The 24895-nt window shown below is 37.4% G+C and overlaps 15 protein-coding genes and 1 non-coding gene across 16 annotated transcripts; 6 read left to right on the top strand and 10 right to left on the bottom strand.

Annotated features, from left to right (window-relative positions):
* Window positions 1-131: 131 nt before the first annotated feature.
* SOCG_04766 (CDK regulator) lies at window positions 132-1090 on the bottom strand (the record flags this gene model as incomplete). Its single annotated transcript, XM_013165358.1, has 3 exons — window positions 132-677; window positions 745-956; window positions 1006-1090. 3 exons carry the CDS (start codon window positions 1088-1090, stop codon window positions 132-134), a joined length of 843 nt encoding a protein of 280 aa, XP_013020812.1.
* A 458-nt stretch (window positions 1091-1548) lies between these two features.
* Window positions 1549-2981, bottom strand: SOCG_04767 (snoRNA biogenesis protein). Its single transcript, XM_013165359.1, has one exon. It carries the CDS (start codon window positions 2800-2802, stop codon window positions 1729-1731), a length of 1074 nt encoding a protein of 357 aa, XP_013020813.1. The 5' UTR covers window positions 2803-2981; the 3' UTR covers window positions 1549-1728.
* Window positions 2982-3532: 551 nt separating this feature from the next.
* SOCG_04768 (uncharacterized protein) lies at window positions 3533-7607 on the top strand. Its single transcript, XM_013165360.1, has one exon. The coding sequence runs from the start codon at window positions 3603-3605 to the stop codon at window positions 4176-4178; it is 576 nt and encodes a 191-aa protein (XP_013020814.1). The 5' UTR covers window positions 3533-3602; the 3' UTR covers window positions 4179-7607.
* SOCG_04769 (UCS-domain-containing protein Rng3) lies at window positions 4200-6706 on the bottom strand. The gene has a single exon (XM_013165361.1). It carries the CDS (start codon window positions 6627-6629, stop codon window positions 4407-4409), a length of 2223 nt encoding a protein of 740 aa, XP_013020815.1. The 5' UTR covers window positions 6630-6706; the 3' UTR covers window positions 4200-4406.
* SOCG_04770 (60S ribosomal protein L35) lies at window positions 6844-7524 on the bottom strand. The gene is made up of 2 exons (XM_013165362.1): window positions 7296-7524; window positions 6844-7125 (listed from the first exon to the last, which is right to left on the bottom strand). The coding sequence occupies exons 1-2, from the start codon at window positions 7430-7432 to the stop codon at window positions 6894-6896; spliced, it is 369 nt and encodes a 122-aa protein (XP_013020816.1). The 5' UTR covers window positions 7433-7524; the 3' UTR covers window positions 6844-6893.
* Window positions 7541-8267, top strand: SOCG_04771 (60S ribosomal protein L9). Its single transcript, XM_013165363.1, has one exon. It carries the CDS (start codon window positions 7639-7641, stop codon window positions 8206-8208), a length of 570 nt encoding a protein of 189 aa, XP_013020817.1. The 5' UTR covers window positions 7541-7638; the 3' UTR covers window positions 8209-8267.
* A 462-nt stretch (window positions 8268-8729) lies between these two features.
* Window positions 8730-10347, top strand: SOCG_04772 (alpha-1,2-mannosyltransferase Alg11). Its single transcript, XM_013165364.1, has one exon. The coding sequence runs from the start codon at window positions 8851-8853 to the stop codon at window positions 10264-10266; it is 1416 nt and encodes a 471-aa protein (XP_013020818.1). The 5' UTR covers window positions 8730-8850; the 3' UTR covers window positions 10267-10347.
* Window positions 10348-10709: 362 nt separating this feature from the next.
* On the top strand, window positions 10710-12227 carry SOCG_04773 (uncharacterized protein). Its single transcript, XM_013165365.1, has 3 exons — window positions 10710-11505; window positions 11578-11710; window positions 11767-12227. The coding sequence occupies exons 1-3, from the start codon at window positions 11500-11502 to the stop codon at window positions 11826-11828; spliced, it is 201 nt and encodes a 66-aa protein (XP_013020819.1). The 5' UTR covers window positions 10710-11499; the 3' UTR covers window positions 11829-12227.
* Window positions 11609-13190, bottom strand: SOCG_04774 (orotidine 5'-phosphate decarboxylase Ura4). The gene has a single exon (XM_013165366.1). The coding sequence runs from the start codon at window positions 13079-13081 to the stop codon at window positions 12287-12289; it is 795 nt and encodes a 264-aa protein (XP_013020820.1). The 5' UTR covers window positions 13082-13190; the 3' UTR covers window positions 11609-12286.
* On the top strand, window positions 12161-17391 carry SOCG_04776 (uncharacterized protein). The gene has a single exon (XM_013165368.1). The coding sequence runs from the start codon at window positions 15964-15966 to the stop codon at window positions 17230-17232; it is 1269 nt and encodes a 422-aa protein (XP_013020822.1). The 5' UTR covers window positions 12161-15963; the 3' UTR covers window positions 17233-17391.
* SOCG_05835 (uncharacterized protein) lies at window positions 13124-14114 on the bottom strand. The gene has a single exon (XM_013165383.1). It carries the CDS (start codon window positions 13900-13902, stop codon window positions 13657-13659), a length of 246 nt encoding a protein of 81 aa, XP_013020837.1. The 5' UTR covers window positions 13903-14114; the 3' UTR covers window positions 13124-13656.
* SOCG_04775 (thioredoxin peroxidase) lies at window positions 14411-15202 on the bottom strand. The gene has a single exon (XM_013165367.1). It carries the CDS (start codon window positions 15119-15121, stop codon window positions 14651-14653), a length of 471 nt encoding a protein of 156 aa, XP_013020821.1. The 5' UTR covers window positions 15122-15202; the 3' UTR covers window positions 14411-14650.
* A 7-nt stretch (window positions 17392-17398) lies between the features above and the next one.
* On the bottom strand, window positions 17399-19394 carry SOCG_04777 (membrane transporter). Its single transcript, XM_013165369.1, has one exon. It carries the CDS (start codon window positions 19356-19358, stop codon window positions 17829-17831), a length of 1530 nt encoding a protein of 509 aa, XP_013020823.1. The 5' UTR covers window positions 19359-19394; the 3' UTR covers window positions 17399-17828.
* Window positions 19395-19809: 415 nt separating this feature from the next.
* Window positions 19810-19881, bottom strand: SOCG_16336. Its single transcript has one exon. It is a non-coding gene; the product is annotated as a tRNA-Thr (tRNA).
* Window positions 19882-20195: 314 nt separating this feature from the next.
* On the bottom strand, window positions 20196-23701 carry SOCG_04779 (endoplasmic reticulum membrane protein). The gene is made up of 2 exons (XM_013165371.1): window positions 22785-23701; window positions 20196-22740 (listed from the first exon to the last, which is right to left on the bottom strand). Exons 1-2 carry the CDS (start codon window positions 23208-23210, stop codon window positions 22525-22527), a joined length of 642 nt encoding a protein of 213 aa, XP_013020825.1. The 5' UTR covers window positions 23211-23701; the 3' UTR covers window positions 20196-22524.
* SOCG_04778 (catalase) lies at window positions 20268-21994 on the top strand. The gene has a single exon (XM_013165370.1). The coding sequence runs from the start codon at window positions 20317-20319 to the stop codon at window positions 21871-21873; it is 1557 nt and encodes a 518-aa protein (XP_013020824.1). The 5' UTR covers window positions 20268-20316; the 3' UTR covers window positions 21874-21994.
* Window positions 23702-24895: the final 1194 nt, after the last annotated feature.

Genomic DNA, 24895 nt, shown 5'->3' with positions numbered 1-24895 from the left:
ACATCTCTTTTGTCAAAAAGGATTTATTATCGCTATATCAAATGAAACCCCAGAGCACCAATTCCCATCAAAAACCAAAATAACGAAATCAAATAAAAGATATTTTAAGCTTAGCAGCCTAATCGTGTACATTAAACACTATACACATTTAGCAGTTGGGGGACTACAGACTTGAAAGCATCGTGAGTCAATAAAACAGATTCACCTTGAGGCTTAATACCAGCATCCTGGAATACGCGGTTCATGTCAGGGTTGAAATCTTGGTTGGCAAAAGGGTAATCAGCAATGGCCAATGCGGCTTGACGAAACTGTTCATCTTCTGGATGGAAGTAGCATAGATCTTGTTCTCCTGCCTTCTTGCCTTTCTTCTTTGGTTGTTCGTCCTCATCATCGAGCTTGGAGGCTACCTCGACGTAACTTCTAGATAACAATAGATAATGAGTAAAATTGTAAGGTTCATTTGCATCGATGGCCCACTGCATTTCTTCTAGAAGCATGTTGTACATAGGAGGAACTACCTGAACGGGCATGTTGATTAATCGTTCATTAATGATCAAACCAACCTGGGCTTTGGATTCTGGAGACAACAGCTCACGAACTTGCTTTTCCATAGTAGGATTAACTGTTGCAATTCTAGAAAGCACATAAGAAGTGAGTTCCTTTACTACCGGCTCTTCCTAATTGCATATTAGTACTCGTCAAACACTTCCAGGTCTACCGAAATAGATTATATAATAGACTTACTCTTCTGCTATTTAAATTGATGACAGAAAGCATAGCATAAGGGTCAGAATTGTTTCCATCGATTTTGACAGTAGAACCCAATAAAGGCTGGCTTAAAATTAAATCAGAAAGAGCACTAATATTAATGTTTGTGTGGTCATAACCCAAAAGCTGTTTCAACAAGTTCTTGAAGGCATGAAAGTCAATAGGCTGAGGGTCAAAAAATTCGAAATCTGTATTTCATGTCAACATCAACATTTTTAGATTTTGGAAGACAATTACCAATATTAATGAAATCCATGTCTGGAGCTTTCATAATCTCATTCATTTGAGTGTCTTCTGACTCATTATTCTGTCGTTTGGCCATCGTGCTTCACTTTTTGAAGTAGTACAAAAAAGGTTGGTCAAGAAGTTCAAGGGTAATAGAAAATGAAGGTTATGCTGGAAGTCAAGATATATGACTATATGACTTTCATCTTCAGGAAATGGATATTTTTTAAGAAGTAAAAGTTTTTTTATTGGGATTTTTTACGAACAGGTATATGTTTACAATTTCTCAAGTGAAATTTGAGAATACATTGATAGTTGTGTTCAATCATCTTTTATTTATATTAAAAATCTAATAAAACGGTGAGCATGGCATCTCAGAAATGCGCAACCGCTCAAGTAAATAAAAAGATTTTTGAAGGGTTAGCATGGATTACCTCTAGAGAGTTTTGAGACTACCAAAATGAAAGGATGAAATACAAAGAGGAGACTTCATAAGAAAAGCTTGGAGCGATTAATTTAAAATCCCTGTTTAAACTAGTAAATTGAAATTAATCTCGGCTGTCCAGTGAAAGAAATGAAGATTGAATAATACGAATGGAATTATATTCTACACAAATCGAATAATGTGAGCCAAAACCTGTATTCTATTGAAATCATTAACCAAAACCCATTATACCAAATAAACCATAATATCAAAAAATAAGAGGCGTTTGCCAATTAATATGTAAGTCGGAATCAATCTTTCTTTTGGAAAAAAGCACCGAACAAAGGAGGAAGAGTCGTTGAGTCTTCAACGGAGTTTGATTTCGCCTTACTTGTTGAAAGTACATCATCCAAAGAAACGTCTGTTGCATTTCTTTGTGCTTCTGTTTCCTCCCTCTTAATTGATGAAGTTTCTAAATTGGAAATTGGCGTTTCCTTTCGCCCTACCGAATACTCTTCATTGGAGACCGATAAATCTGGTTTCTTGGTATCATCTTCACCTTCAATACCATCGGAAGAGGATTCACTATCAGAGCTTTCGCTCTCACTTTCATCACTTGTTTCTTCTTCTTCGGATGATGTTTCGTAATCAGAAAGTGTGATCACAGGAACCTCTCCAGGAAGAACATGAATCGTCGGAAACTCAAATATCTCTGCTTTTTGTAATACAGATGAAATGGGTATAAATGGTGATACTTTTCTGAAGATATCACCGCGAGAAGCCGACCGCCTCGCTTTCATGACCCATTTTGGATGGTTGTCCAACTGAAATTTTGAGAGATCTATAGATAACTTATCTTTGTTTTCTTGAAGACATTTTTCCCATAATTTGTCAATGGATTCATTTTCATTGTTCTGATGCGTCAAGCAAACAACAGTTGGAGTTCCTTGAATGGAATCATTGTGAAGTTGCCATTCAATAGTCCACACTATGTGTCTCTTTCTTCTATCAAAATGTGTTCTATTCTCTTTCCTCTTTTTGAACGAAGGAGGAGCTAGATGAATGTTAATTCCTGTTTTCTCAATCGTTCGTTTTAGCTGTGTCCGGTTTCGATCCAGGCGATGAATGGGAGAGGATTCCTCCTTCTCTTTCTTTTCTAAAACCTTTTCCAAACCAGTAAGAAAGTTATAATCGGAGTTCAAATGACCAACGAGTTGATTTTTAGGAATAAATTTTGTAGGGTCTCTTTGACCTGAACATTTCGTCTGTCCTTTATGAGTTTTATTGCAATTTAAAGAGCAATATGAAGTTTCACATCCAGGACATCGATACTTGCTAATATTTGTCGTGCAAACAGAGCAAATTTTGGATCGCCCTTCAGACATGCTCAAGAGGAAAATGGATGAAATGGGTTGTAGGGAAATGGTCAAAACAATGAATCCAATGAGCTTGATAAAGAACAACTAAAAAGTCATAATATAAATAAAAATACAAGAATTACTTTTGACACTTTGAGACAACAGCCTAAAGACTCTGAATGAATTTCTGAAGAACAGAACTCGTAAAGTGAAAGTGAAAGAAGAAAAAAATGAAGTTTTTGAATTAATTTGCATAAAACTCATTATTTGCTACCCAAATTACTGTTGATGTACGAAGCTTAACCATGTATATGATTTTTATATAAATTAGCAAAGTATATGAATATAGATAAACCGTTAAGCTTGTAGATTCCCAATAAATCAGAAATTTATTCAATTTTAAGTTAAATTTCCATTGCTTCTCAAATAGCTAAATTCCCACGTATTCTTATGTTTATTTACTTAATTTTGGTTCAAAAAATTGTAAGCCGTCTAGTTTCTCAGACGTAGTTGGAACGGTGCACTTCTAATTGAATAGAATTTTTCAAAAATCAATTAAAGAAAAAGGTATAAAGTGTAGATGAAAGATTAAGACCTTTTTTTTTTTTGTAACGTAAGGTATGCCAAGTCTCAACCAAAACTATAGAAACTATTAGTACGTTTTTTAAATTTATTTATTTTGCTACTTTTATTCGCTTCGCAAGTTTTGTTTTATTACTTAAAAATTCATGAACAGATATAACCATGTAATGCATATTTTAAACACAAACAACCAGTTACCTACTACCCACTACACGAATACTTCTTAGTATCCGGAAACAATAACCATGTTTACAAAGCTTTTAAAATGGTTTTCATTTTTCATATTTCTGAATTCAGCACTAGCAGGATGGATTGAAACACATATGAAAGAAGAACACCGTATCGATGAATTCACAGACGAATCCTTCTTTCGTCTTCATGATTTAGCCAAGAAAGGATTTTGGACAGATCGTGACATACTTACTCTTTACGGTATATATGAAAATGATGAAGTTCCGTTCTCCAAAAAAAATGAAATTCTGGTTGACGTTTTGAAAAAAACTGATGCTTCACAAGATCGAATTGTTACTTTGACTGAATTTCTGAACTTCCGTAAAAAAGGAGGCGAGCTTACTGATTTTGGTTTCCCTGGACACCATGGAGATGAAGAAGAAGAGTTTGAAATGCATCACGTAGAGAAGTACCATCCTGCTGGTCTCGATGAGCCTGACGAAAACTGGAATCATCCCGAGGATATTGAACACTTCCAAAAACATGACGAGCTTTTTCACGGTGAAAAACGTCCTGAAGAAAGACGTAAGCATTTTCTCAAACCAAACAACATCCCTATCAAGTTCCGCCGAATGACCATCCAAATATAATATAATTAAGAAAGTATATAATTTTTTTCGTAGAATGGTAACGATGCTTTTTTTTGGTTCCTATTTTTGAAGTCTTATGTTGAGACTTATATTCTTTTATCCTGCGGTTTACACGTTTTGGAAAATCATTACTAAATATTTAATCTATGTGGTTCATTTACCTTTGCATTGCTATAGGATCTTTAATTCTTTTCTTTCTATATGTTTCTTCGTTGATGTTCTGTTTGCTCACGATTTTGTTAAACTTTTGATCCTCGAAAGTGCTTCCTCTTTTAATGCCAATAGTTCTCTTTGAGTAGATTTATAAGTACGTAATGTGAGCAGGGCTTCCGGAGTTTTATTCAATCCTGCAAGGATTACTTCATCATCAGAAAATACAAGATTGCATATACAGACTAGTGCACGATGTTGGACACCAATGTTTTCATCTGTCAACATACGAATCACAAATTTGAAGTCCGAATAAATGTCCAATAACGCTTTACATCCTGCTTCACAACTGCAAACTTGCACCAAAGTTCCACAAGCGGCCAATTTTGTTGCTTCATCATCAGCATCACTTAATGCCGTTAAAATTTTTAGGCGTGTCGCTTCGGGCCCAGAGTTGCTCTCTCCAATGAATTTGATTAAACAGTATGGAGAAAGAGACAAATTATTAACAAGTTCTACTGTTGCTCTTTGAATTAATTCATGATTGCTTATTAGCAAATCATCGATAGCTGTCCATGACTTGGTAATGATAGCTTGACGACTAGTTTCGTCCATGGATGCTAGATTTGTTAGGGCCAATAAAGATTCAAACTTTGCCAATAAAACAGGATATTCGCTATTTTTTTCTTCGCTGTTTAGCAGTAATTTGCAAATAGGATCGATTGCTCGATTAGAGGGTAAAGAGCCAGTAAATATGCTTTGAGGTGCAATACTAATGAGAATCTTTGCTAAAGCATGGGCTGCATTAAAATCGAACCTTTCAGTAAAGTAAGTTTTAGTCAAAAATCGTACAGCACCATATTGCGCAAGTTCAGGCCTGTTGCCTCGGACGCTAGCAACATGTACTAAAATTTTAGGGATTAATTCATTCAAAGAGAGATGGGTATGAGACAAGATATACAGTTTCTGTAAAATCTGAAGACTAATAACAGCTTGTATTCTTTTCTCAGTTGGTACTTGCTCGTCCTCAGGGGAAGCAGCGTAAGATGAATCCGCTTCAGCCATAGAGCGCAACCGTTGCAATTCTTGTTCATTCTCAGCTTTTTGAACTTTAAATTTGCAGAGATTATAGAGTATAATAGCAGAGGAATTAACCTCAATTAAGGACGAGTTTGGATCCAAGCCATCTATCAGTTGCCGCAAAATCTTCGGATAACTTACAACTAACTTTTTTACAGAGCCAAAAGTAGTCGCGAGTCGCAAGGCTTCTAAGAGAAGTAGATCACAAACACCTTCTTCTAGAAGACTCTTAATCCGAGGTACTATACTTTTAGGATCATACTGAATGGCTAGTTTTATGCCAACCATCTTAGCCGCCCTTGAATGAGTTTGTTGTTTTAAGAATTCAGAGCATTCTTTATGAATGACTGCTCTGCAAGACTTAAAGTCGCAAATTATATTTAACAGAGAAATCCAGTCTTCTTGACAACAATATCTCTCAGCTAGTTCAGTCCATTGGAGACAAAATTCTTTATTTACAATTTCCGGATGTCGTGGGAGACATAAAAGGAGCAATGTGTTCATTCTCTTTAGCGCGAGCCGGACTAACTCGGGTGACCCGGTCATTAATATACATTCTTTCACAAGACCATAAACAAGATCATCAGGATTTTCTTGAAGTATTATAGCACTAAATTGTTCGTAAAATTCTGACCGTAGCAACGAATTCTTTAATGGAGATGAACGGCAAAGTAATCGGACTGTTTTGGATCGAGTGTTATGATCTTGGCAAAGCCGTGCAAGCTCAAATGCGGCAGAGAACGAACAAACTGATAGGAAATTGGAGAAAAGTAAAAATTTCGAAGATTCTTCAATTGTTTCCCATGAACGAAAAAATAGCTGAACACCCAAAGGAGACTGAAAGAAGAGTACAAAAGGGAATTCCTGTAAATTGATGGGCGCAGACGCACACCGCGATACAAATTGAGAACTGAAGTGCTCTATCCAAGCGTTCAGTTTCGGAAGAAGAGTCGAAATAAATACTTTTTGTGCTACAGGATGCAATTCTGAAGGAATGAACTTCTGTGAACATAAAATACACGAAAAGCAGTCAGTCAAGGAACAAAGATAGTTCCATTCTTCAACAGTCGTTCCGTCTGGATTTAATAAACTAATTGCTGTTGTGAGAGGTGATTCTAAGATTAGCTTAACAATGAGACATCGTGCAGTATTGTGTGTCAAAGCAGAAGGATAGAACGTCTGTAGCTGTCGCAAAAGCCTGACTTGTCTGGGAAATGACATTCAGGTGAACAGACGACGATTTGGTACGGAAGAATTAACAACCTAGAAAGTAAAGGAGTGCGGATGACAACAAACTAAGGTGAAGGTGGTTAATTACTGTTTGTGAAGATGAAAAGCTAACGTAAGCTTCAGTCAATTTTTTTGATACAGAATATAAGTGGAATACATTAATGCTTATACAAGACAAAAAAACACAAATACTACAACAATACAATATAGGAAGATGCAAGAGCAATTACTTAAATTTTATTCAGCCTAACCAATTTAAGCCTTGAGGGCATATTTGCGGAGAGGGAAGTAACGTTCCTTCTTGACTTGCTTAAGAGTCTTACGGCTCTTTTCATAAGGAGTAAGAGCGCGACGGATAGCACGAGTCTTCTTTTGACGGAGATCAAGAGGAAGGTACTTCTTGTTCTTGTAAGCCTCGCGAACGGCAAGACGGTTGGATTGGTTGATAACAGTCAAGATACGAGCAATGTCCTTACGAGTGGTCTTGCTACATAGGGGTTAGCCATCATATTATCCTCATTAAACTGAAACTGTTAAAACAAGCAGTTGTTGCAAAAGGCCATTTCTAACTTCTCCAAACTATATTCATGAGGATTTCGAGTGTTTAGCTCGGACCCTTTACCACTGCACGTCTCTACAATCTCTTTAACAACTTACATTTTAGACAACTTGGAACCAGAACCACCGGCAATCTTTTGCACACGGAGAGAGGCAAGCTCTTGACGGAGCTCGTGTAATTGCTCACCCAATTTCTCTTGAGATTGCTTACGAAGTTCAAAGGTCTTTAATGCCATCTCGTCGTTCGTCGTTGGTCAAGAGTAAACTAGTTGTGCGCTGAATTGTGCACCCACTTTTTCAGCGAAAAAAGCAGTCACGCCACCATACCCTAGCCCGGGTGAGGGTTAATGCGAACGTGACTGCTTTTATTCAGTAAGTGATCCACAACAAAACTAAAACTTGCTGAGCGCCGTGCATACGAAAAAGTTCCAAAGAATACAAGATGGGCCGCGACATTTACAAGGACGAAACTTTGACTATTCCTAAGGGAGTTAACGTCGATATTAAAGCCCGCCAAGTCACCGTTACCGGTCCTCGTGGTAGTCTTAGCAAGAGCTTGCGCCATATTGACTTGGAAATGAAGAAGCAAGGCAATGTTATTAAATTCATTGTCTGGCACGGTTCTCGTTTGCACAACGCTTGCCTTCGTACCGTCTACTCCATTATCAACAACATGATAATCGGTGTTACTCAAGGCTTCCGTTACAAGATGCGTCTTGTCTATGCACACTTTCCCATCAACATTAACTTGTCTGAAAACGGTAGCGTTGTTGAGATCCGTAACTTCTTGGGTGAGCGTATCACTCGTGTCATCAAGTGTTTGCCTGGTGTCACCGTTTCCATGTCCTCTAACGTCAAGGATGAATTGATCATCGAGGGCAACTCTTTGGAAAACGTTTCTCAATCTGCTGCCAACATCAAGCAAATTTGCAATGTCCGTAACAAGGATATTCGTAAGTTCTTGGATGGTATCTATGTCTCTGAGCGCGGCAACATTACCGAATTGGAGTAAATTTAATACAGAATGAATGAAAATGGTTTTGTTGGCATATTGCCCCATAGCTGATGGTAAAACTTTTAGTAGAATTGCTTAAATTAGTACATGTATCGGTATTTACGGACGTTTGGTCACGTTTTAGAAAGAAAAACAAAGTTTCGACAATTAGATGCAAGCGAACATTATATGCCTTTTGACGTTCCTACGCGACGAAAAGACCTGTCTGGTAAATACGATGAGTGATATCAATAATTTTGCTTTCAAATGATTGTAATTTCTGTTTACTTACATCTTTTGCACTCCATCATATAGTCTGTATATTTTTTAAGTTCCTCTTTATTATTATATGCAAACTTAATATGAGCAATCTTATGTCGCTTTCGTCGTAGCAACCACCGCTTTGATAGGGTTGCTCAAGAATCATTCATTTAGAGGAATCTGAGCTCGTTCAACTCAACTTTCTTAACATTCTATAAAGAATTTGTTTGTCTGTCGATTTTCAGGTAGATTTGCCGTCATTCTTTTGCAAGTCTGACTTGCAACCAGGGAACTCGCTAATCGGCTCTCGTTTCTTTCTTGTTTTCCTTGATATTTATCGTTATCTTTACTTCCATACTTCTAGTGTGTTTGTATTCTATAATTCTTTAACTGAACAGAATGTTGGTTACAGTTTGTATTGCGGGTGCAATTGCATTCATTGCAGTGTATCGAGAAATTCGTCGTGCATTATGTCAAGCCTTTGGACGAAAGCTTATGCAACGAGTAGCTCAACGTAAAGCCGATATATATGAGAAAGTGGGAGTTGTCCCTAAAATTGCTCGTACCGTTGGATTTTTCCATCCTTACTGTAATGCCGGAGGAGGTGGAGAACGTGTTTTATGGACCGCTGTTAAGTCTGTCCAAACAGATTTTCCCAATGTTATTTCGCTTATCTATACTGGAGATGCTGTATCTTCTGAAGAAGCTCTTGGTAGGGTTAAGACGACGTTTGAAATTGAATTGGATGCTTCTAAAGTGATTTTTGTTCCTTTGAAGCTTCGCTTTTTGGTTTCCCCTTCTGTTTGGCCTCGCTTCACATTACTAGGTCAATCTTTGGGTAGCATGGTTTTGGGTTTGGAAGCAATCTGCCGTTTTGCTCCTGATATCTTCATAGATACGATGGGTTATGCCTTTACTTTTGTCGTTGTTAAGGAATTTTTAAATATTCCTGTCGGCGCTTATGTTCACTATCCAACAATTTCCAGCGATATGTTGAAATCTCTGAAGAAGGTTTCTCTTGTTGGTAAAGTCAAGGGCGCTTATTGGAAATGGTTTGCTAAAATTTACAGCCAAGCAGGTCGTCATGCAAACTTTGTGATGACTAATTCTTCCTGGACACAAAATCATATTGCATCCTTATGGGGTAAAGACATTAATTTGTCTGTAGTGTTTCCGCCTTGCAATACCTCAGAACTTGAAAAGGTCGATATTTTCCATCCACGGGAACCAAACTTACTATATCTTGCTCAGTATCGCCCGGAAAAGAATCATGAAGATTTACTTCGCAGTTTCGCTCTATATGTACAACAACATCCAGAGTCTCCTGCTAAACTTTTACTTGTTGGAAGTGTACGCAATGAAACTGATATAAAGCTAGTAGAATCTTTGAAAGGACTTGCTCAAGACCTTAAAGTATTCGAGAAAATTGAATTTATTGTAGATGCTCCATGGCCTAAAGTGGTTGAGTACCTTGGAACCTGCTCGGTAGGGGTTAATTATATGTGGAATGAACACTTTGGTATCGGAGTTGTTGAATACATGGCGGCTGGCTTAATTCCTGTTGTTAATAATTCAGGTGGGCCCAAGTTCGACATAGTCATTCCTTGGATAGGAAAACCCACAGGATTTCATGCGTCTACTGTAGCAGAATATGCTGAAGCGTACCATAAAGCATTAACTCTTAGCCCTCAAGAACAACAGGAAATGCGCGTTAATGCCCGATCTGCTTGTGCTCGGTTCGGTGAACATGTGTTTATGCGTGATTTCGGGGATGTATTTGCCAAACTTTTACGGGAAGTGTATGCAAAAGATTAAGCATGATTTTTTTTATCTTCAAACGTATAAAGTTCTACCCATCTAAATACTTAAATGTTGTTGTGGGATCTCGCCCTTTAATTAAATTACGGAGGGTATCCATCTTTCCCTTATAGTCTATGTACATTTAGAAGACCTTTTTGTTTCTTCAAAATTTGTGAAACTTTTTATTTACTAATCAATCTTTTATGTTTTGATCGTCAAAACCCTACAAATTACTTGGCTATGTTCGATTTTTCCCTTTAATCAAGGGATGTTTTCAATGCTTTTCTATTTTTTTTCTTATTCTGTTTAATTTCGTTAATATTAATGAACTGCGTTTCGGAGGAGATTCTACAATTCTTTGATTTCAACTTCTTGTGGTAACGATCTGGCATGAAAAGGTGGGCACATCCAAATTCATATTTTCTAAAAAAATTTTAGTTCGATTCGTTTAGAATAAGAGCATGCCTAAACCGATGAGGTTGCCATTGTACTTAAAAATTCAATAGAATCATTACAACATAATCAAGCTTTTCCATATTAAAATAAACAGTAGCACGGTTTCATGGGATTTGAAGTAATTTATAATGTATAGACTGTCTAATATCGTTGCACTTTTTGGTTATGAAGACAAGTTCATACTTGTAAGACAAACTCATTTCCCTGATTGGGTTTTCGCCCCAGAGTACACTTTATGTTTTTTTTCTACTACTTGAAAGGTTATGATGAATACCATGAGAGGTTTCCGTGAACAGAGGATCCAAATAAAGTATCTACGGCGAGTGCCGAATGCATTTCACAATAATCAATAGCAACTTGTTCACTGTAGTGGGTTTTAAAGAAGTTTACTGCGAATCGTTTGGTAGGTATACCAGCATCAATAAAGCTAGTGATGGCAGCTATTTTAGAGCTAAGTGCGATGCTTCTTTACATTATTAACTATCTTACTACACTGATATGACAAAAGCAAAACGACGGTCTCAGCAAGATCAAGTCGTTGCTTCTATTTTCATTTCTAATGCTTTCTATTAAGCTCAACGAATTTGAACTACCGCTTTTTCAAATATCTGAGAACGCTTTTTCTTTGTTTACATTACAATAATATGATATTGTATTAGATTTATGAGGTTTCTTTCAACGCGTTATTTATTAAGACACGCCTGTTCGTACTATGCGCTTTTTGAAACGAACAACCGTAAGGATCCTCTAGAGAAGGAAGCTTTATTTGATTTAAATTACACATTTACCAAAATGCCTGTAAGTATGAATTCTCTTCTTTTCATGGAGGAATTATTTTTCGTGATAGATTCATGCTAATTTGAATTTTAGGCCGTTCAAACTCCAGCCCAGCGTCGCGCAAACGCTCAATTTCAGAAGAATGTCACTCGTCGGGTAAAAACAAATTCAAAAGAAAATGGAGCTGCTAAGCATCCTCCCAGCAAGATTCCTCGTAATATAGCGCGTATGTTGCTATAAACAGTTTGATTGCCTTTTTTTGACTAACCTATGGATTTTCAGTTTTCTTTTTGATTGTTATGTGCGGTGGTGCCATCTTGACGTTCTTACGCTTCTTTATTTAAGAACTAGATATTTTACGTTTGTTTTATGCATACATCGTACGCTTTCTTTGGGTAATGAAATAGATCCTATACGTTTCTTCTTGGTCTTTAAACGTAAACGCGTTAATTTCCTTTGAAATCTACATGAATTTGCCTTTGCAACAAGAGAAAACTTTCTCCCGCTGGTCCCCAAACTGTGTACTGGTTCTCTGTTGGAAAAAGGTAACGGTAGCGATTGTCTTATTTTGTTGAATTTATCATCGACTGAGTACATATTACTTTTCCTCCGAAACTTGCCAAACCCTTTCACAGCGGTGATATCAAACTAAGCCTATCATGCAACCAAAACAATAACAAGAAAAAAAAGATCCTATTAGTATACTATTAATCATGCCATGATTCAGTAAAAAAAAAAACAACCAGTTCATCCGTGCTATAACAAACTTATGATACACAGCCAGTTGTAGTCAAAAAAATGTTTATTTTTTGGTAAGACGTTCTTGGTAGGCATCCCAGCCTGCTTTTTTGTAACGTTGGGCTTCAACTACGGGATCCCGGCCAGCACCATAGATTCCACGGCCAACGATGATAATATCGCTGCCACAATTCACAATAACTTCATGAGGTGTACGGTATTGCTGGCCCATACCGTCGCCTTTAACATCCAATCCAATACCGGGAGACATAGTGATAAAGTCATGCTGAAGATTGGGGAAACGACGGCCGGCAATGAAGCCAATGCAAAAGTCGCTATGTTTTTCAGCCCATTCTAAAGTAGTTTCTGTGTAAGAACCAGTGGCCAGACTTCCTTTAGAAGACATTTCCGCCAAGAGAAGCAAGCCGCGACCAAGAGGTAAACCAACTTCTTTCAAACCCTGAACAATGCCTTCTCCAGGGACAGTATGACAATTAGTAATGTGAGCCCAAGAAGCAATTTTGTAAACACCAGAAGAGTATTGGAGCTTGACGGTGTTTCCAATATCGGCAAACTTACGGTCCTCAAAGATGAAGAATCGATGCTTCTCGGAAAGGGCGGTCAATTGCTGAACAAAGTCTTGATCAAAATCTTCAATGACATCGACATGCGTCTTAATGACACAAACAAAAGGACCAATTTTTTCGATGAGAGCAAGGATGTCAGCTTTTTTTGTCAAGTCGACGGCAACAGACAAATTCGATTGCTTTTGCTCCATTAAAGCAAGCAAAGCCTTTGCTAGAGGGTTACTTAACCCATCTGCTCTTTGTGAATATTGGTAATTGAGTCTAGCATCCATTTTTTGTGTATCTCTACGAAAACTTGCTGTTCTTGAGGTAACTGGAAATGCCAAAATGAAGTAAACGTTGAAAGCAGAAAAAAAAATAGATTTTGGGAAAGGAGAAACTCAAGATTTATCGAAGGAAAAGAAAAAAAATTACAATATGGATACTCTACTGCAGTTTTGGTGTACTGAGCTGATATTCCTTAGTTGAACAATAATACCTAACGATTGTTTGGAAGGAAACGATTTTTTACAGATAGTTCCAAAACAAAATTTATGTATCTTTACGTTTAAATCTACACTTCCAGAGCTCACGGAAGGAAGATGCTGAATTAAAGATAGAAACCAATTCGACAGTTCAGCAACCCAGCTTTTTCTTGAAGACAAACACTTTCTGATTTGCCATCAGGAAAAAGCGGATACAATGTTATGCCGGGGTTCATTTGCTTTCCGACAAAGGTGGATGGGACACAGTCCTGTTTCGTATCAGCAAGAACTGAATGGATATGTCCTCAGTCCAAGGTCGTGCTAACTACAAAATGATTGATTCAATGAATTTAAAATGATTCATATCTTCTTCTTGAATTTCCTTATCCAGTCGAAGCACGAGACTTTTGATGTTGCTCAACACGGGTGAGTAAATCAATATACGAGCCGGACGTGCTTAGACTGTTTCTTTCGCAGTAGAGAATCAGTTGCCGCTTAGACCAAGATTTAAGAGGAGGTGATTTTGAGGATGGAGAAAAGACCACCACCAGAGATGAGACAACTATTATTCCTGCAAAGGTAAGTGTCAACGCTTTAGAGATTTTCATGGCGCAGAGTAGAAAATCCATAAACTATCCAACAATCACAAGGTAGAAACAATTCACGAAGGATGTGAACAAATCTAGTTTTGTTTTATGCTTGGATCAACGTTTGCTTACAAAAGGACAATGCCACATAGAGAAGTAAAACAAAATTTATGAATGGGATTAACAAGCTATCCTATTTGGATCTCAAAGAACTCGTTACATGGGAACATATAAAAACAAATCCTGTATGGGTGTGGTGTTGGTGTGCATAGGCCATATATATATTCTATAAGTGTGTATTGGAAGTGTGGAGGCAAAATGAGGGTACAGGAACAGCTAGTCACTGCCACAAAATAATGTATATATGAAATGAATAATTTTTACAAAGGAAACAAAGATGAAAATATTTTCTAAGTGCTTTGTAGTAACTCCCTTTCGCTTGGTTACAAATGTCTTACTATCAGCTTGTTTAGAGACTGTTGCTTTACCATCCCACCCCAATTGACTGTATATTTACAGTCGTTTTTTTTATTAAATATATCAATTAGTTTCTTACAGTTTTAAGTTACTGACAAACAATGTCGAAGCATTCCAAATTCACACAGAATCATATTACCTTCCTTTACAAAAAGATATATCGTACTAAGACAATATTCATTCATTACGTCTATCCATCATTAATATCATGATACAGTCGGTCAAATGCATCGACGAAAAAAAAGGCATTTTAGAGCGCTTTTGAATGCGTCTTCAGCTACTGTTTTGTCAAGTTCGATTCTCTCCTCAGAATTTAAAGAGACTTGAGGACGTTGTCGGCAGAACTAACGTTAACGTCAGTGACTTCGTTTTCAACAAAAGCCTTGGTGACCTTGCCGTCCTCGACAATAGCGGCATAACGCTTAGAGCGGAGAGGACCTAAAAGACCGCTGGCGTCAAAGGTGGCGTCGAAGCCCTTGGTGAATTGACCATTCCAGTCGGCAAGGAAGTGGACCTTGCTTTGTTCACCGCCTTCCAAGGCCTTTTTCCAGGCAGCAGTGCAGAAGACATCGTTGACAGCAATAACGTAGATACCAGCTACACCCTTAGCTTCGAAACCCTTCTCGTTGGCAACATAGCCAGGGACATGAGAGGAGCAGGGAGGAGTGAAAGCACCAGGGACACCAACAACAACGATCTTGCCTTGAGTGGGCAAGTCGACGTTTTGGTTAGGCTTGTCTTCCCAGAGGGTGACTTTAGGCAAAGGCATTCCAACAGCGACCATGGTTAATAAACTATGTTAGATAGATAAAACAAGCTTGTTCTTGTTGAAGTTGAGATACCTGTGCCATATCGCCCATTTTTATATGAAAATGACACACTTGGTGGATTTTCTTTGCGTTTCTTTTGGTGACGTAAAGCAACATCAATGAATGGGTTGGGAATATCCCGTGCTTATTCTCAGTTCTTCCTGTTCCACTGCTCATGGTTTTCACCAATCGATGATGCATGACCTGCTTTTCCACTTGATTCATCAAAAAAAATTTCACCAAAGCTTGATCTGATAGGATGACGAAGACTCGGTGGAATTCGGGGAATACTGTGGTTGTCTTTGTATATCATAAATGATATAAGCTAGTTTGCTTGTATATGGTAATATTTATTAACACGTTGCGTTGCTTTTCGTTAAAAGTACAAAAGGAACAAATTCTTATTATCCTGAAAGTATCGTATTAAGGAGAAATAATTGACCTTTTCTGATGTAGGAAGAGAATAAATAAGGAATGGACTACTTTGAAGGAGAACCGTTTGATGGAAAGGTTGTCTGTAGGAACAGCTAAATCATCTAATGGATTAGTCTTGGATACTTTAGGAATGCAAGGATGATGGCTTTCTTTTTATGCGTGCATCCAAAGGAATCCGGACATGGTAGAAGAAGAAACCGTCTACAGGTGGATCTATAGAGCTTTACGCGCTTAAACCGACTCATAGTGCTTTGGTGTAATGTTTTGATTCTGGAATCAAAACAACTATCTATCCGTTACGTTCTAACCCCACTTAAAACTGATCTGTACGTTTCTCTTTTCTGGCTTCTACCAACAACGAAATAGGGACCAAAAAATAAAGATGGGCTTTATTTCTTGTAAGAATTGGCTATTATGGCTGATTTCTGTCTACTGTATCTTGCAATTGAGTAGTGCTTACTTTCCTTATTATCCTGACTTTAGAGAGAATCGGATCAGAATAAGTTGTGGATATGTTGAAGTCGAGTCAAACAACACTAAAGCTTATTTTCACTATAGTACACATGGAGATGACAAACCAGCGGCCTCGACAGTTTTTAATGTGAAGGACGAGGAGTGTGCTTTGGGATCCTTAGGAGGCATGAAATCTCTTTTTGCATTTCCCTCAGAGCTTGCTCTGGGCCGACTTAGTGCTGTTTTTTATATTCCTCAGGAGAAGCGAGATGAATGGACCGGACCATTCAACTGCAACAAAACTTCGGTAGCGAACAATATAATACCGTTCAACGGAACTTACAAGGAGGACAACCTGAAGATAAATGAATCTGGTACTTATTGTTACGCTGTGAGACCTTTGACAAGCTTGGGTTCTGCTATTGATTCTTGGGTTTACTACTATGATTATGATTATGATTATGTCGATTTTCTTGCGAATGAATCGACTCTCATGCTTATTCTCCGGTCTGCTCCATTAATTTTTACAGGTCTCTTATTTTTCGTAGCTTGTATTTGGATCTACTTACTCCTTTCCCAACCGGCGAAAATATTGCCTATTCAGTATGGGTTGTTAGTATATATTATCGCTAAAGCTATTGGAATCACTGTTGAAGATCATGATGAGGATCTCTACAGTGGAATCAGTTACCCGATTGAGCTTTCTATTCATTGTCTACTCCTTTTCCTTGGCTCTTTTGGTATTGGGGTTTGGCGACCTGTGCAGTTTGTTCAATACAAATTTTTATTCATGGCTATTGGTGGGTTTTCTATTTTAGTGTTCTTGAACATTCTCTCCTCACTGACCGACATATTCTCCATCCATATCGAACAACTTAGTCTATGGCTAATTACCAGCGTTTCCAATGCTTTTTGGTTGTCTTCGATACTTGTGTTTTATAAGGAATGGAAACAATTAAATACCAAGTCTGAATCCTCTGCAAAGGTTTGTAAACGTTCCCTTGTTTATTGTATTGCTGTTTTTGCTCTTCAACCCAGGATAATTTTGACACCCTTTTTAGGTGAAAGTTTATCTGCGCGTATCATTGAGTTTTTGTTAAAGCTCCTTCTCTATATCATTGAAATCATTATTCCTTGTTGCATTTGGTTTCCCTCCCAAAATGAGAAACTTGCTTACACATCAAGCTTAAAAATTTAAGTCTTTCTTAGCTATTATCTATTAGCTTACAATTGTCCAATTTTTTTCGTTAATTTCAAGCAAACTATAGTCATAACTTTTTATTCCGGTTCTTTTATTCTAAATAATATGATAACATGGTACCGTTCCATGATTTAACTATAATGAAAAAAAAAAAAAAAAAAAAAAAAAAAAAGATACATTGCATAACCAGTGTATCCTTATATTTAAGTAAATAGTTGATACCCGTATATAATAACCAAACCCACAAAACCAAAAATTACCAATTTTTTCTATAGTATCCTTCAAACCTCCACAAACAATCATACTTCGCTGTAAACATGGGTTTCCATGAAAAGTATGTTTAGGATGTACCGAAAATTATGCGAATAGGACATCCTTCTTCATCCGTATTCATTTGCCTTAACGGACAATGAATCCTGAAATTGTCAGTCATTTCATGCCTGAAAGCAGAATAGCTGGAAGTGAAAGACCGTTTTCAATATAGATTGTGCAGCGCCGTGTAAGAAAAACCGGAAAGTTGCAAAAACTATAATCATCGGTATATACTGCAAAAAATTACAACAAATTTTCAAATCTCCTAATCTTGCGGTGTCCTAATTCAACTTCAGCTTCATGGAATTCCACAAAGTCAAAAATTGTATGAATGAAACAACAGATAGTCCTATACAAAGGCCTATAAAACCAACTGTCGTTATGCTGTAAATAGCACCACCACAGATCGCACCAACAGTGTTGGAAAGGGACAATCCCACCTGGAATAGCACGCTGCTCAAAACATGATACTTAGGTTGCATCTGTTTGGAAGCTAATGAAACCAAAGGCGCCGAGCCAATGCTAAATCCATACATCATAATTGAATATAAGACAAAATACGCTTGAACAGGTATTTTGTGAAGAGTATCCAAAACCAAATGCAACACAAGAGCAATGATTCCAATGATGAATCCGATAAGCATGATATGTCGATCCTCCAACCAGCGTGAAAGGAAGGTGCTAAAGAAGACAAAGGGCGAAATGACCAATGCTGCTAGTGAAATAAAATTACCAGACTGGTAAGCATTGTAGTTGTACAGCTTATTCGCGTAAATCGGTATACTGGTTTGATAGCCAGAAATATTAAAGTATGATACAAAAGCAGCCAAACCAAGAAAAGAGAGCAAATATATATGTCTGAGTGACAATGGACCGCTATTTTCATCAACGTCAACAGGCTTTTCCAAAACTGTATGATCGTCTTTGGGGTACACTTCTTTGTAAAAAATGACCAAAAACACACCAAAAAGAATCCATATATACATCATGAACCATGAGCCACCAGTGTATTGGTTAAAAACGCGATTTTCCAAGTTCCTTGTACCTTTCGCCAAAATACCACCTAAGAAAGGACCAGCCATAAAACCCAATGTTTGCGCCAGGATATTCAGAGTTGCTAGAAACGTTCGACGATTCTGCCCAACGAGTAATTTGTCTGTTGTGTACTTTTTGTGATATAAAAACATAGTAAACCCGATACCATTAAACATACGGCCAATGAGAATTAAATATAGCCAATTTGCTTGATCGGCCATGCAATATAACAAATGTCCGACACTGTGAGCAAAGACAGAAACCAGCATTGGTCGATAATACAACGTGTACCCCTTCGCAGACTTTGGTGTTGCAAACAATAACATAGGATAAAGCATCAGTAATGAGATAAGAGTTGGAATTCCCACTACCAAACCAGAAAATGCATCTGTACCTCCAAGTTTCTGAGTATAGGAAGGAGATGTTGGTAAAGCGACACCAAAAGACATGTCGGACATGATACTATTAACCAAAATTAGAGCGATCGAACGCTTAGGAGGAATCATGTTTGCATTATCATTCTTGGAGTGAGTAGATACATGACTTGTCACATCTGTCAAACTAGGCGCGCCGCTATTATCCCATTCATTCGTAGACAAAAAATATTCATTTTTATGTTTGCTATACGTGTTCATATCATTTTCTTCCCTGATAGATTCTATTTCAGGTCTCAATTCATTTAGGAACTCAGTAGGACGATGCTCGATTCTGGATCTACGACGACTAGTTCCAAACGTCCTGTCCATTTGGTTTCCGTTCTCCGTTGATGGAGTCATTTTTTTCTATTTATTAAGATTTTCTTTATATGTTTAGCTTTTTCAAAGATTCAGCGTGAGCAAGAAATTTTCTGACCTAAACGTTGTTACCTGGATAACGTTACTTTTGTTTGTTTATACTTCAATTTATGCTAGAAAACAGATGAGTAAAATCCAAAAAAAATGCATTTGGATTATCTATACTTCGTTATTTCTTTATAAAAAAAAAGGCAAAAAGAGTGACAGAGAATGATTCCATGGACGGATTAAACACATTGCGATCTTCTAACAGAATACGATTCTCTTAGAGTACAAGACAGTGAATGTTTATATATATATAATAAAAAGCAATGCAAACTGAAATTCAGGGACAACGAAGAATAAAAGATTAAGTTTTTATATCTACTCGTTTTGATCGTTTTGATTATTCAAAAATCTTTATATACACTATTAAAACACTTTGAAAAAAAAATGCTCCAGCAGTGACTCGAACACTGGGCCTCTTGCTTACTAGGCAAGCGCTCTACCACTGAGCTACAAGAGCAATCTACGCGTTTAAGAAGTTATACTAATAATATTACGCTAATGAATTTCTAAAGTGTAAGAGTTGATGGACAAAACACGAGCAAGCTTGACTGAACAATCGGCAGCTGAGGAAGATGATTCCGTCTGAGATTTTTTCTGTTTATTCATAATGAATTACAAGAACTGAAGTAAATTTAATTTCTACTATACACCGTCAGTTGCAAGTTTCGGGTTTAAACGTAATATGATGGCCATTAATGACATATCTTATAGCTTGATGTAGCCCAATCGTATGCTTCGCAATTATACGTTTCAATGACAAAAGTGTTTACATTAGGCAAAATTACAATGTGATTTGAAGAATTACGTTTTAAAATAAGCAATAATTTAATATATATGTAGATTGTCCACGACCTTCATATCCAATCTTCGTATTTACCAAAGACTTATCAAAATGATGGAAGAAGCCAAGAAATTAGTGCAAGGCGAAAGCGCTCCCGTGTACAGAACTAGTACAGGATGTCCAATTTATAACCCTCTTGCCAGTGCTCGTATTGGGGAGGGAGGTCCTGTTTTGTTGCAGGATTTTCATTTAATTGATCTCTACCAAAAGTTTGACCGTGAGAGGATTCCGGAACGAGTTGTGCACGCAAAAGGTTCTGGTGCTTTTGGTACTTTCGAAGTAACTAATGATATAACAAAGTATACGAAATTGAATATGTTCTCTAAGGTCGGAAAAAAGACACCCATGCTGGCAAGATTTTCTCAAGTTAGCGGAGAACAAGGTTTTCCCGATATGTATCGTGATCCTCGTGGATTCGCCCTCAAGTTTTATACGGAAGACGGTATTTTCGATATGGTTGGCAACAATACTCCTACCTTCTTTTTGAGAGATCCTGCCAAATTCCCTGTTTTTATCCATTCTCAAAAGCGTGATCCTCAATCTTCCTTGAGAGATAACACGGTTTATTGGGATTATTTGTCTCAAAACTCAGAATCAATTCATCAAGTTATGATTCTATTTTCTGACCTCGGTGGAACGCCTTATGGCTACAGATTTATGGATGGTTTCTCGAGCCATACATACAAATTTGTCAATGATAAAGGTGAATTCTACTACTGTAAGTGGCACTTCCTTAGCGACCAAGGAACGAAGGGAATGACAAATGAAGAGGCTACAGAAACGAACGGAACAAACCCAGACTTTGCACGCCAAGACCTTTTTGATGCAATTGAGCGTGGTGACTATCCAAGCTGGACTCTTTACGTTCAAGTTATGACTCCCGAGGAAGCCGAGAAGTACAGATATAACATCTTTGACCTTACCAAGGTTATACCTCATGCAGATGTTCCCATGCAAGAGGTAGGCCGCTTCACTTTAAATCAAAACCCAAAGAATTTCTTCACCGACATCGAACAAGCGGCCTTCTCTCCTTCTCATATGTTACCGGGTATGGATATTTCGCCGGACCCTGTTTTGCAAGTCCGTACGTTCAGCTATCCCGACACTCATCGTCACCGCTTGGGCGCCAACTTTGAACAAATTCCTGTCAACAAGCCTAGATGTCCCGTCTTTAACTATTCTCGTGACGGACCCATGAACGTAACTGACAACCAAGGCAGTATGCCCAACTACCCTTCTTCATTGCAACCCTTGGCCAAGGAGTACCACGAGCCAAACGAGAAGCACGAAAAGTGGGTTGGCCAAGTCACTTATCACATGGATGAGATTACTGATGTTGATTTTGAACAACCCAGAGCTTTCTGGGAAAGAGTTTTAGGAAAGCAACCTGGACAACAAGACAACTTTGTTAAAAATGTTGCTAGCCATTTGTCCAAGGCGGTTCCAGTGGTAAGACAACGACAGTATAAGGTATTTACAAGAGTTCACCCTGAATTGGGATCTCGAATTCAAGAGGCTACCGAAAAAGAAGCAGAGAAAGTTGCTAAAACGCAAAATAAGGGCGTGAACCAAGGCAACAAGCACATGTTTGAGCCAGCCAATAAGTGAGCATAAACTCTGAAGGCTTATGATTTAATGATACTTTACGACTTTTAATCTTAATAAACCGAGGTAATAAACTTTTTTTCGTATAATTTAACATCTTCATGTGATTTTTGTCGTGAAAAGTAAGCATTTTCGTAGAAAGCTGTCATAATATTAACAGCAACGTCTTTTAGATTCAACTCATCTTTTTAAAATAGGTTAGAAATTGTGCTCAGTAACAACAGAAGTAGAGAGGAAATATGCTCGATGACAGCAAAACATTTGAGCCACTTCGCCTGCTACAGGTTAATCAAAAGGTATAGTTGCAATGGAGGCGCTCATACTATGATTCATATGATTGTTCATTTGCTTTGTACTTTTAGTTTTTGGAGGACAAATACTTAGTGAATCGTAAACTAAACGACTGAATAGGCATTTCCTTTTCTCTGATAGTGAACAAAACACGCCGGTTGACATTGGCCTCACAGCGACAAAAGCAGTATATATATATATAGAGAGAGAGAGATAGACAGAGAAAGAGATCATCACAGCGTAGAATAATATATGTTTACTCAAAACGTGACCAATTGAGAGTAAAGTAAACCTAACCTACAATGACCGGGCTAAGGACTGTAACGACGCATTCGCCTTCTCGGCGAATCGTCGATATGAAATCTAACTATTTTTTTTCTCCTTGATTGGAGTAGGGCCATTTAAAAAGGATAAAATTTCATCGTCTTCACTAAGCGGATCGTTGGTACTCCACGTATAGACAATTTCACCTTTGGTGTGTTTGGGTGGTTGCACGGGTGGTAAAGATAAAAATCGAATGTAAAGAAATGTATCAGCAATTAGAACCAGTAAAGAAGAAATTCCGCATAAAGCCACTCTCTTTGGAAAGTTAGTATTCAAAAGGATCATTATCACAAACTTACCTTTTCGATTTGAAACGAAGAAGTACAATACCACACTGCAAAAGTGCTTCCTACAACAGTAAAAAAAATATTGATAATGGCACTGAGCTGATTCTTTGCTTTTTTATTTTCAGCTTTTTCCAGCAGTTGACTATCGGGTGAAATACCCGCCATCGATGGTAGTAGCTGGATTCCATCGTAAAGACTTTTTTCCCTTAGCTCATGAATTCCTATCTTGTCTTGAGAAGCATCATGCTGATCATGATGATCGAAACGGGGCACGCAAAAGGACGAAAGTTGAATTCCTCGCATATATGACTTCAAGTCAACATCTTTGTTTTCTTTTCTAAGTTTGGATAGACATTCTTTTAATTGTTTTCCATCAATAATAGAATCCTGTATTTGCAATTCTCCCTTTTGCTGGTCAGTAAGTTGATATGTTACCATAGACGCGGCCACTCTAGTCGTTAATTGCTTCTAGCGGATACAACTGATTTTTTATTTTTTATTCGAAATAGTTATCCAAACAATTATAATTTGGTATATTAAGAGTCTAAAGGTAGGAAAACGACCAACAACGCTGAAATCCTGTGGCAGTGAGAGTGGTACATACTAAGGCTAGCAAATCCAAGTGATCATACTTGAAATGAATTTTCCGCGCCGTATTTCATTCAAATTAAATCGTAAAAAAGAATAAAATAAAATCAAAGAAAAGCGATCATTTATTTTTTGGATCACTCCCTCTACTGTAAACTCGGCATTTTTTGTTTAACAGTAAATAAACATTCCCCAAAGTTACTTAACTATGGCAACAGCTGGTAAATACCGAACTCGGAATTTTGTTGCTAAATGAATAATCATGTTTACTGTACTACGCAAACTTATTTACCGATTTTCATCGTTTCGATTCCTTTCAAAGTTCTTTGTTTCAATTAAAGACATTAGGTCCGAGTCATATTCTACCAATACATACTACACCATATATAATCGGTACATGAAGTGAAACTCGCCAACACACATTTTTAAGTGTGAATTCTCGCTTTCACATTCCTACGGTTTGTTTTTAAATAAAAATTACAAAAAACTGTGAAAAAAACATCTTCAAATGGGAAATGAAGCGGCGATTTAATGCTGAAGGATTACTCACTACTACTACTTAAAACTGATGCGACGCGACGCGACACGATGCGACACTATGATTCTTGTTCTTTCGTTAAATTTTGAACTTTTCAATAAGCAAGATGGAATGCAAGATCAAATTTAACTCATTTGTCGTTTCAAAGTCCTATTCTTTCAATCTTGTTTTTCATATATGGCATGGCTGGCCATTCGGGATTAGTATATTCTCCGAGGGTATAACGTCGGTGAATGGGGGAATTTCCATTTTTTATTTTTCTTGGAATACAAGACTTTTTCCGGTTACCATTGATCTTTTTGTTTTTGCCAGTACAGGTCGAACTGATTCCTCTTTGATGGAACTGTTGAATATTAAATTATTTGCGGGAAACAAAATTCATAAATTTCAGAATTTGGTCGAATTGCAATATTTTTGTTTAAACTTACTTTTACGAGGTATTATACTCTCGGTTTGTCAGCAAGCCATGCAACCGGCATAATTCGGTTCGATAAAACCGAACGAGTCGGCCCGAACAAACTAGTTCTTCCTTCGCCTTATTTAGTATTCGATTGGTTTATTGTTTACAACTTGTGTATGTTACTAACCTTTTTTCCGATTCAAAGTCAACGTCCTTTCAAGCTATATAAGTACTACTTTGACATCTCGGTATACGACTTTTCGCTGTTTCTAGTCCCTACTAAATTTGGCTCGTAAAGTTTGTTACGCTGTAATAAAGCACATACTGGGTTAGTCCCCGAGACGTATCTATATATATTTTTTTCTTTTATTCTTTTATTCTTTTTAGATACATGTCTTTCCTTTGAATCATTTTTCTTTCCTTATTTTTCTTATTTTCTTATTGCGATATCCTCATCTTTTAGGGAATTTTCTTGGTTCTTTGCATTTTGTTTGAATTTTTTTGCATTTCATTTCATTTCTTTTCGTTTTTACATCGTTTTCCTTGCATTCGCATTCGGTTGTTTCTTTGGTATTGCATTGGTTTGATTCTCTGTTC

The sequence above is a fragment of the Schizosaccharomyces octosporus genome, assembly GCF_000150505.1.
Source record: "Schizosaccharomyces octosporus yFS286 unplaced genomic scaffold supercont6.3, whole genome shotgun sequence".
Lineage (NCBI taxonomy): Eukaryota > Fungi > Ascomycota > Schizosaccharomycetes > Schizosaccharomycetales > Schizosaccharomycetaceae > Schizosaccharomyces > Schizosaccharomyces octosporus.
This window is presented reverse-complemented; position numbering and strand designations above follow the sequence as displayed.